The sequence below is a fragment of the Apaloderma vittatum genome, unplaced genomic scaffold (genome assembly GCF_000703405.1).
Source record: "Apaloderma vittatum isolate BGI_N311 unplaced genomic scaffold, ASM70340v1 scaffold4911, whole genome shotgun sequence".
NCBI classification, from domain to species: Eukaryota; Metazoa; Chordata; class Aves; order Trogoniformes; family Trogonidae; genus Apaloderma; species Apaloderma vittatum.
The window spans coordinates 705-10943 of NW_009699442.1; the positions used below are offsets into that span (position 1 = coordinate 705).

The 10239-nt window shown below is 39.6% G+C and overlaps 1 protein-coding gene across 1 annotated transcript in view; it reads left to right on the forward strand.

Moving 5' to 3' along the window:
* Positions 1-374: 374 nt before the first annotated feature.
* Positions 375-10239, forward strand: part of ANXA5 (annexin A5) — a gene marked incomplete at its 5' end in the record, with an annotated part of 10908 nt that continues 1043 nt past the window's right edge. The window contains 7 exons of the mRNA XM_009878354.1: positions 375-480; positions 2156-2235; positions 2636-2692; positions 5662-5755; positions 6847-6942; positions 7465-7523; positions 9612-9734. Coding sequence (XP_009876656.1) covers positions 375-480; positions 2156-2235; positions 2636-2692; positions 5662-5755; positions 6847-6942; positions 7465-7523; positions 9612-9734 — 615 coding nt within the window. The remainder of the gene's footprint in view (positions 481-2155; positions 2236-2635; positions 2693-5661; positions 5756-6846; positions 6943-7464; positions 7524-9611; positions 9735-10239) is intronic.

Consider the following 10239-nt stretch of genomic DNA (forward strand, 5'->3'; position numbering starts at 1 on the left):
ACAATTCATAGCAGGGTGAAGATCAATGCTGGGTGTCTCTGTGTTTATCTGTGTGCTAGCTGATAAAATTCAGTATATGAACGAGAGCTAAGACCGAAACTGTTGCTCTGTTCATTTATTTCCCTTAATGTCATTCGCTGTAGTAGGGAAAAAACAAGGCTTATCTGGGTGGACTTGAACATGGAAGGGCTCAGCTGAATCCTGCAGCAGTGAGACTTTCTTAGGTGTCGGGTTGGTTTTCAAAACAATCAAGCCAGAACTGGAAAAAATTCTTTCCAAAACCACTGTCTTTGGTTCAAGTGTATAAGCTGGTGCTTGCTTTTGATTGTCAGAAGAGAATTCTTATTTTCTGTTATTCCATCAACTGATTTATACTTGCCTCCCTGCAGGGAGCAGGAACAAATGAGAAAGTGCTGACTGAAATTCTTGCCTCCAGAACACCTGCAGAAGTGCAGAATATTAAACAGGTCTATCTAAAAGGTAAAGTTCTGTATAAAATAAAGTTGTAAATCTCTGTGCACTTCTCTTAGTATGATTTTAACTCATCTTTCAGATAAAGTGTGTGTATGATTTGATCTGTGTATCCAATAAGTGATATTTTCTTCTGCTGTGTTGCAAAACTTCATATTGAAAGAAACTTTTGTTTCCTTCTGCTGTCTTGCAAAATTTCATATTGAGTTTGGTTTATAAACTCAAGTAGTCTTTATTTTGAGTCTATGAATACAGGTTATAGTGTTTTGTGCTTTTTAGTTAAAATTCATTCAACTGCATTTTTTCCTGTCACCTATTATTTTCATCCCTTTGACTGAAAGGGCATTTGTAGTAATTGGAAACCAGGAAACTACTATTGTATGAAAAACCAAAGTAATTTTTTGCCTTTCGCTGAGCGTTCTGTTCAAATGCCTTTGCACCAGATCAGGTTTTTGGTTGTCCACAGGAGCACTTGCTTTACCCTGTGATTGTTGTGTTGGTTTTATTATGGCAGTGTTTAATTCAACATAATTCTTTTACCTCTGTACTAATTACTACCACCCTCTCATGTCTTAATAAAGTTCGCTGCAAAACTACAGAGCCTTCAAGGACAAAATTTGTTAGCACTAGACTTTTCTGGGTTCAGAGTTGTTGTACAGTTGTGAAACACCCGTACTTTGGCATAACTCCAGATCTGTAGGCTTTTGTCGTGGGTTAGGGCTGGGCAGGCCACTAACACGGACAGACGCTCTCTGACCCCCTCTTCCCCCCCCAGAACGGGAAGGAAAAGGGGATGAGGCAAAGACACTTATGGGTAAGAGAAGAAAAACTAGAACAGCTTTAATGAAATAACGGAAATAATGGTAAAATGATAAAAGTAAAGAACTATATACAACTATAGATAGTAGCCCGGTATCAAACCCGACTCTCTCCCCTGATATCAATCCCCACTGATGCTGCCGAGCAGAAGGCACTGGGGAAGCCTCAGGCTCAGCGGCGGGGGGGGGTGGGTTCGGGAACTCAGGATCCGGATCAAAAGCAGGAGGTCAGATGGAGTCCTCTCTGAACACCAGCCATTGCAGAAAAGGGACGAAACTCTCATGATCACTCAGTTTATACTAAGTATGATGTATATGGGATGGAATACCCTCGTTGGTCACCTGTCCTATTACTCCTCAGAGGTGCAACCTTTTTTTGCTTGTGACCCCTCTTAGTACCCGGCACCCCCAGTGTGGCACACAAGAGCCAGCAGTGGCCTTTCTGCATCCCAGTCCCAGGCAGTAACTGTTATCACTGCCAGTAGCAGACACTGTCTGCAAAAACTTGCTGTTAACTTCAGAAAGTGCAGCCTTCTAGAACAGACTAAACTGGAAAGTCAAAATCACTAAACAGAATTGGGGTTTTTAGCTCAAACCAGGACAGCTTTTAGTTCCTTAAAGAGCTGAATCTCTACATGTCACCTTGTATGTCAAAATATTTTGACAAATATCCTTCTGTTAGTAGGTACAATAATGTTAGGTTATAAGTGAAAGCAGAATATATCCTAGTTGTTAAAACTGTTTCTGGTAAATTACTCTACGAGCTGTGAGTCAAATGAAGTTTTTGCTTTTCATTGCTTTCTTCTCAAAATAGTGCGGAAGTCTATAAGGGGGTGAATGGGCGAATGGTTATTGCTCTTTTGCAGAGTATGAGGCCAACTTGGAGGATAAGATCACAGGAGAAACCTCGGGCCACTTTCAGAGACTGCTGGTGGTTCTGCTGCAGGTCAGTATCTCGCTGCTGCAGTGTTTGGATATGATTTTTGCTTTTGTTTTCCTGTTTGATGCACACTTGTCACTCTGATTACTAAGCTGGGATTCCAGATAGACCTGGGGATAGGCAGGATGGCTTCAGGAGCAGGTGGGTTCCCCTGACTTGCAGGGTCAGTCTTGAGCTTTGTTATGGATCATTGCTTACAGTTACATAAAAATGCCTGCAACGTGGGGTTTGGAAGGCAATAGGAGAAGACAACATTTATTTCAAAAGACACATGCGAGCACCTGGAAAAGATGCATTAGGGGTTGACTTCTCACAGTAGCTCTTACGCGCTCAATGTAACATGTAAGTTGTTTTTTAATTCAACTTTTCATTCTTCAGTTTAATGACTTACAAAAATTCTCTTTAGGCAAACAGAGATCCTGATGGAGGAGTTGATGAGCGTCTTGTTGAGCAGGATGCTCAGGTGGGTGAATGATGGGTTTTGGAGCATTTGCACAAGTTATCTTGCTAAGAGAGTATACAGCTAGAAATGAAAGATTAAAGAAAAATTGTTAAGGTTCTTTGTGTACATTTATTAATACATTTTTGCATGATTTTACATAAGAAATGTCAAAACCTGGAACACTAGGTTCAAGGTTTTTTGGCCCTTTGATATTTCAGTGTAAAGCATATTGTTTTACTTATTATTGCAAGACAGAGTTATGCTTACTGAGGCTTTGTGATGCTGGAAAATTCAGAGATATTAATGATTCATCTTTTAATATCTTGACTTGAACTTCGCTCTGAATTCAGTCCTTATATTGGGTTAATATATGTGTCATAGTGAAATGCCATTGCTATTTGGTGAGGAATGTCTCCATAGAGGGTGAAATACTAAAAAGAAAAACTGTAACGAATATTCAGCTTGACAATTACTAGAACTGGCTCTAAAGAGTTTCTTGGGACTCAAGTTTTGCCCTTTGTGAGTATTGTCCATGTCACTGACCTCTAAACCTGTGCTCTAGACAGGAAGAAGAATACCACCAGTTAATTGGTATCCTTGATGCAGTCTCTTACTGGTTGCTATTGGCTTTGACATTAGTGATGCTCAGTATGTCAGAACTCATTTAATGCATATTTCTCCTCAGTTATTTCGGGTAACCCTGGGTTAGATGTTTTCCTCTCATAACTTGTCAGTTGAGGTGAAGGAAAATATATGGATTGTTTGAAGTGACAAGGAGGGAAAGCAGAATACCAGATCAATAAAACATTTTCGTGATAGCAGGGCAAGATGGAGAATGTATTTTACTGGCACAGGCCTATTCTTTGTTAAGTAAATTCAGAAAGCATGGTTCTCTTGCTATTAAAATTAATTCTCTGGAAATTAGAGCTTGAAGATTACTGAGACAAATGTTCAAAACATGAGCTAGGCTATTTCATGAAATTATTTCAGTCTTGCATTTATCTGGGCTTATGTAATTGAGGAAACCCAGGAACCGCAAACCTTGGTAGATAGATATATTACTTTTAGGATCTTCAATTGAGTTTAAATGAGCATCTAAATTTAGGAGGCACCATACCTAAATGTTCCAAGAGTCCTGGTTTTCTAAATTGTCTCTGTGGTTTGTTATGTACAATTGGCTTGAGCTGGGACCCAAACAGAGAAGCATTCTGTCCCATTTCACTTTATCGGTATCTTTACATTCAACATCTAAGATAGCTGGAAAAGCTTCAGACAATTTGTTAATTATTATTACCAGGTACAGGTGGTCAGAATTGAGGTATGTGACTGTGTGAATGTAAGTCCTTGTTTGGCTTCCCAGTGTTTCTTTTGGTTAATATGATATTCTGGCAGATTTTGATACATTAGAGGGCAACCTTTGTGCTCTGTGGTGGGTTTTAATTCTTTTTTTTCTTCTGTTGTTAAGAAATATTAACCCAAAGCAGCTGGGCAACTGACATTCATACTGTGAGATAGTGTGAATATCCAGGGAACTTGTAAGATTTTTCTAAGAATGCCTTAAGCAGAAAGTTTAACTTTTCGGAATAGATTTTCTGAATATCCCTTTTTCTAAAATTATGTAATTGATGTACATTTTGGGTATTGCACAGTGGCAAGATGGATCAAAACCTAAAATACTATTCACAACTTGTAGTTTCTCTAAAGAAATGCTGTCCTGGCAGTTCTAAATGCTATACTGGGACTTCATGTTTGCTACTGGATAGAGAGTGCTGATATTTATTTTGAAGAATTTAGCATGTGTTATTTGAACTAAATGCCTTTGCAATGCCTTAATAGCTCTTGGTTTTGGTTTTTTTCTTCATCTTTTTGTACTCTGTACCATTAATATTAAACAAAGCACATACCGGTTTTGAATAGGATTGTGGGACAAACACAAATAGGAAATTCATAATATCCCATTCAGGTTTTACAGTACGGACAGACATATGGCCAACAGCATTGCTCTGCAGCAGATTTTTTGACATTTTTCTAAGAAATAGTTGATTGCCTGAATATAGGTTGTAACGTGTTTGCCAGTCCTCTGCTCGTTGAGGAGGGAGGAAAAATACTGTATACTAAAATATGTACAAACCTTTCTCCTTAAATGGTGTTGAGCACAGAATTGGGAAAGAAACCTTCTGAATGTCAGGAAAAAGAATTAATTTAATTTTCTCCTTTTTTTTCTGTCTCATTTCCCCTGTACTGTTGCTTATTCTAAAAGTGGGAAGTGCTTTATTTTCCTAAATGCTGTTTTATGGCCCGGTCATTTTCTGCATTTAATAAAGACTTGCCTGAAGAGCAATGAATGTGCTAAAACGATTAAAGAATTCAAATGTGATTTCATATGATGAAGAATTTAGTAGCTGGCAAATCTTTTTTTTCGAGATCTTCTAAATCCATTTTCCCCTCCTTTTAGGAAAACTTCCTCCTGGGCTAGGTTAGCATGGTTCTGCCATTGATATGAATCATCATGTAATAAAGTTTTGCTAGTCTGATTTGAAGAAGGGTAAGGAAACAAAAAAGCAGAAAAAGCAATATTGGGAATGGATTTAATCTCCTCTGTTCTCATAGTTCCAGAAAACTTGAGGCTTATGAAAGCGACTGTGCGCACAGTCAATTTTAGGGCTTAAGCAGTATTTCTCATTTAAATACTTTCACAGTCAATTTCAAAATGTATAGTTTATTTCTTTGTAAGTTTGGTTCGGTACTTGGCAATTTTATTTTGATTTTTTTCCTTCCAGCTATAACTTGTTTAGTAAGTTGAATTGTTTAGTAGGTTGATAGGGCTGGGACAAAGGCTGGTCATCTTCTAGGTCTCTTCCAGCTGATACCATTCTATGGTTCTGTGATTCTATTCTACGATTCCTTAGAGAGAGACAAATAGAGCTTTTCAACTGGGTATGTGGACACATAACAAATGCTGCTGTTTTAATCTCCTCATTTCAAAACAGGTTTTGTTTCGAGCTGGGGAGCTGAAATGGGGAACAGATGAAGAAAAGTTCATCACTATCTTGGGAACTCGAAGTGTTTCGCATTTAAGGAGGGGTAGGTAGTATGGTTCATGTATGCTTGAGAACTTCGACCTGAAATCTCAGTGCTACCCAGCTGGTGGTAGAAATGGTTGAAATGTTGTTTGTGGTCCTGCATTTGTCATGCCCAGAAATCTTTAATCACCTCTTCCCTAGACTTAATACATTTAATTTTGTTTCCTGTAATGCACTTCCCCCTTAGCAGTGGGGATCTCCCACTTCAAGGAGTGGTGCAATAGATCTGAGAGACAGATGGGGGTTTCTTTTTAGATGCTTAGTATTTTTTTTGTCCCTTTTGAAAGAGGTTGTGGCAATGGAAAAGATGCTGAAAGTCTCTTATGAGTCATCATAATCTGATGGAGATCCAGCCCTGAAAAAACCCAATCCTTTTATATGTGCATAATAAATGGCCAACATTTTTTTTTTTTCCTGCTCCTTACCCATTCAAACTCTGTTTTACAGAGCTGTTTAGACTTTTTGTAACAATGACCAGTAAGTGCTAGGTCTGTCTGCTTTACGCCCCTCTTCATGGAAGTGTACGTATGGATGAGATTCCCCCTTGAGCTTTCTCTTCTCTCCTCTGGCTGAACAGTCCCTTCTCTCTCAGGAAAGGTGCTCCAGTCCCTCAATCATCTTTATAGCCCTTCACTGGACTCACTTTAATTGTTCCATATCTTTTTTGCACTGGGGAGCCCTGAACTGGACCCCACCCTCCAGGCATGGCCTCACTAGTGCTGGGTAGAGGGGAAACAGTCCCCATCCTTGACCTGCTGGCAACAATCCTCCTAAAGCAGCACAAGGGCACGCTGCTGCCTCATGTTCAACTTGATGTTCACCAGGACCCTCAGCTCCTTCTCTGCAAAGCTGCTTTCCAGCCTGTTGACCCCCAGCATGTCCTGGTGTTATTCTGAGGTACAGGAATGTATTGCACAGTAGCAATCTGGTAGGAAGTAAGAATTTAGAATAGTACAGAGGGAAGAAAGAGCAGGCAATAGCATCTGAGCTGTGGATAATGAGATACAGGTGGCATTACCCTGTCCTGAGAAGGGTACTGGGAGAAATATTTGCTGGCCTTCAGTGTGACTAAGCACACTTTCTGTTTTGCAGTGTTTGACAAGTACATGACTATTTCCGGCTTCCAAATTGAAGAGACCATTGACCGTGAAACTTCCGGTGATTTGGAGAAGCTGCTTTTGGCAGTTGGTAATTACGTCTTAACAGATCTAGAACTGGCCTTCTTAGTTGACTACCAGGCTTCCTTAAATTGTAATGAAAACATGGTTCCTTTTTAAACTTAATCACCTGGCATCTATTTTTTCTATCTAGAAAATAGGCCTTTATTGTTCCTTTAATAGATGGGGGCACAGGCGGGAATCAGGCTAGGGCGTGGGGGTGAACTACATTCGGTTCAGTCATGTGCACTTCTGTCAGAAAGTGAGACAAAATTCTGCCTTCATTTCGATTCTTGGCTTCTCATTTAGGACAATATCATAGTAGATTTCTAACCGAGAGTAGAATTTCACTGGCAAAGTCTCTTTTCTATCAGCAATATATGGTGCATTCGAACTCTTAGAACCCAGAAGAGTTGTAGCAGAGGAACAGATGAGCTGGCAGCTGTAATTGTCTGCAATGGAGAGAATGGTCCAGTAACACACTGTCTTGACAGTGCAAGATTGTCCGGTATTGAATTAACAATCAGTAATTTAATCCTTTGCCTTTTTTCAGTGAAATGCATCCGAAGTGTGCCTGCCTATTTTGCTGAGACTCTGTATGATTCCATGAAGGTATATACATGTTTTTCACATGCCACCTTTCTATCTGCTGTAGCTAAAATTCCTTTCCCTTTTGCTTGTTCTTTATTTCTTTTGCTGTAAATATCCACAGGATCACTAACCATCTGCAAAAGGTTTGGGGAATGCAGATCTGGGAGAGGATACAAACAATTCATAAGCTTTACTTGGAGTTCATTGTACCTTGAAATGTCTGTCTCATCAGCTGGTTTTGGGACTTAGTCTTCTTACATTGCAAAGTGCCTGGCTAGATCAACTAGGCCCCTTCAGGTCAACAAAGACTACAGTAGCTTTACATGGTGGATATGTTGAGGAAGTAAACATGCTGAAAACCTAACTCATAGGTTGTGCAGATCTAGTGCTCTTTGTTCTGGAGATAAGTGTTTGCAGACTAAAGGTATGGTTAGCTTTGAAACTTGTTTTGGGGACTATTCATCCAATTTCGAGAAGGACAAGCAACTTGTCAGAGAAAAAGGTAACAGGCTTCAACAATTACAAAACCGGCAGAGAACTCTCCCCAGTGACACAGCTGTGTTTGTTGGCTTTCCCTTCTCTTGGATGGGAAGACATAAGTAGGGGAAACTGTATTTTTAACTCACAGTGGCTAACACTAATTAAAACCAAGGTAGGTAATCTCTTGTTTTCAGGCAAGTTATCAGATTCCCTGAAGAATTCCTTGCTTTCCCTTGATGAAAAGTCCTGAAGTATGTTTGTCGTGAGATGCTGATGAGGTGTCAGCATGAGAATTACTGAAAAGAGATGAAATAATAGCTTAATTTTTAAAAGCCACTTTTATAGATAACAATCTAAAATAATGTTCAGGTGGAAGATACAAAAAGTTATACCAGTATGCTGAGCTGTACGAGGAGGATTACTTTTTTTTAATCTACTTATTAATTTTTATTTTTTAAAAGAATGCAATAGGAAATATTTTCCTGTAGGTTTTACAATCTTGTGCAATTCTATTATGAGGAATCTAATGAATGTCTGCTGGTGAGATACCCAGTTTTTATTTTTTTAAATATAAATACAAGTCATGAAGCACTTCAGATAAAACATAACTTAATCAATTATTACTTTGGCAGAAGAGTTTGCACTTCTAATTTATTGATTTGGTATGATTAAGTTCTACAATGAGCAGAGTTTGCTTTCATGATTCGGTGGGGCAGCGCCTGGCATTAGCAGATTCTAATGTCAAATCCTACCCAGAAACCACCAGTCTCATGGCGTAACTTTTGAGCAGCTTTAGGGTGTTTTTAGATGTAATCCAAGAATATATGACACCCAGTCGAAGGATTGAGTGACCCTGGACGTTAGGCTGAAGATGATCTTGGGGACTCTGCCCAGTCCTTCCTTGAGGTGCATTAGTAGGTCAGCATGTGAAAATTCGTATTGCTTCAGCTTGTGGGGAGTCTGACTTGTCTGAGCAGGAGGGGTCAGGATGTTACTGCCAGCACAGGAACTTAAAATGTTTAAAGCCATAAAGATGACTCAGAGTGGAGCATGTTTGCGTGGTTAGAAATGGTTTGTGAAGTTTGCCTTTGTGATAAACATCTGGGTAATTTGTTGAATGAGTTCCTCTGCCTGTGTCTTGCTGTATGATGTTACGTGCTTTGTATTAGTCATCGTTAGGATTTATGAACCCGGTTCCAGACCTGACTGCAGTTCTGCAGTCTCAGACTGCATTGGAACGGTGAGTTACATGTGATTCTGATTGGGGTGACCAGCTCTGCTACTGTGTAATCTTCGAACTGGATTATTTTAAATTTATATGGGCATTCACATTTGAAGGCTGTGAGCTTAAACAGGAAAGAAGAAATCTGACTCTATGGCACTTAGAGAAGTCCAGGGATTAGAGAACCTTGCACAGTCAGTCCTCTATTCTCCACGTTGCAGTATGAATGCCTTGTGATATTGTCCCAAATAGTCTTTATTTTCAAATAGAAGTGTAGTGCAGAAATGTTTTGAGACAGCACTTGTTGCACTTGGTGCTTTCATGTTGCAACCTGGTTGTTTGTATTTGTTAGAGCATCTGTGCAGAACGAACTCGCATTTTAATGTTATTTAAACTTTTCTCTTTAGGGGGCTGGCACTGATGATGATACCCTGATCAGAGTCATGGTTTCAAGAAGTGAAATCGATCTGTTGGATATTAGACAAGAATTCAGAAAGAACTTTGCAAAATCATTGCATCAAATGATTCAGGTAAAATTAGCTTTCTGTTGTCAGGGAAAACAAGAGTGATGGCCGTGTCATTGCTTCCACTGTTTATGTTTATGGAAGGCGGCAGATGGAAGTAGAGCTGGGCAGCACAGTGCACTCTGGTTGCTCTGCAGTTTAGTGAAGTACCATATAGCGTCCTTTAAGTAGGAGACACTTCCTATAAAAAGCTCAAGTTTTGTTTCCACTGTTGACTAGGAGAGCAGATGTGGTTTTCTGAAATTACAGTTACTCATTCCCCATTTTTAGCTGCTGCTTCATTTCCTTTCTCTTGTCTGGGTTCCTTCTAATTTTCAGTGCTTTGGAGAGGGTGCTGGCTCCAGAGAAATAATATTGGGGGTGGGAGTCTGAATTACAACGACGTTGAGGTTTAAATCTTGGATTGTTGTGTGGAACCTTTTGCACCATTTTGGAGTGGAAAGCACTTCACTGTGGAATAAGTCTGAGTCATAATCTCCTTCGAGTGGATGGGCAGGAGCAGAAAGGGAAA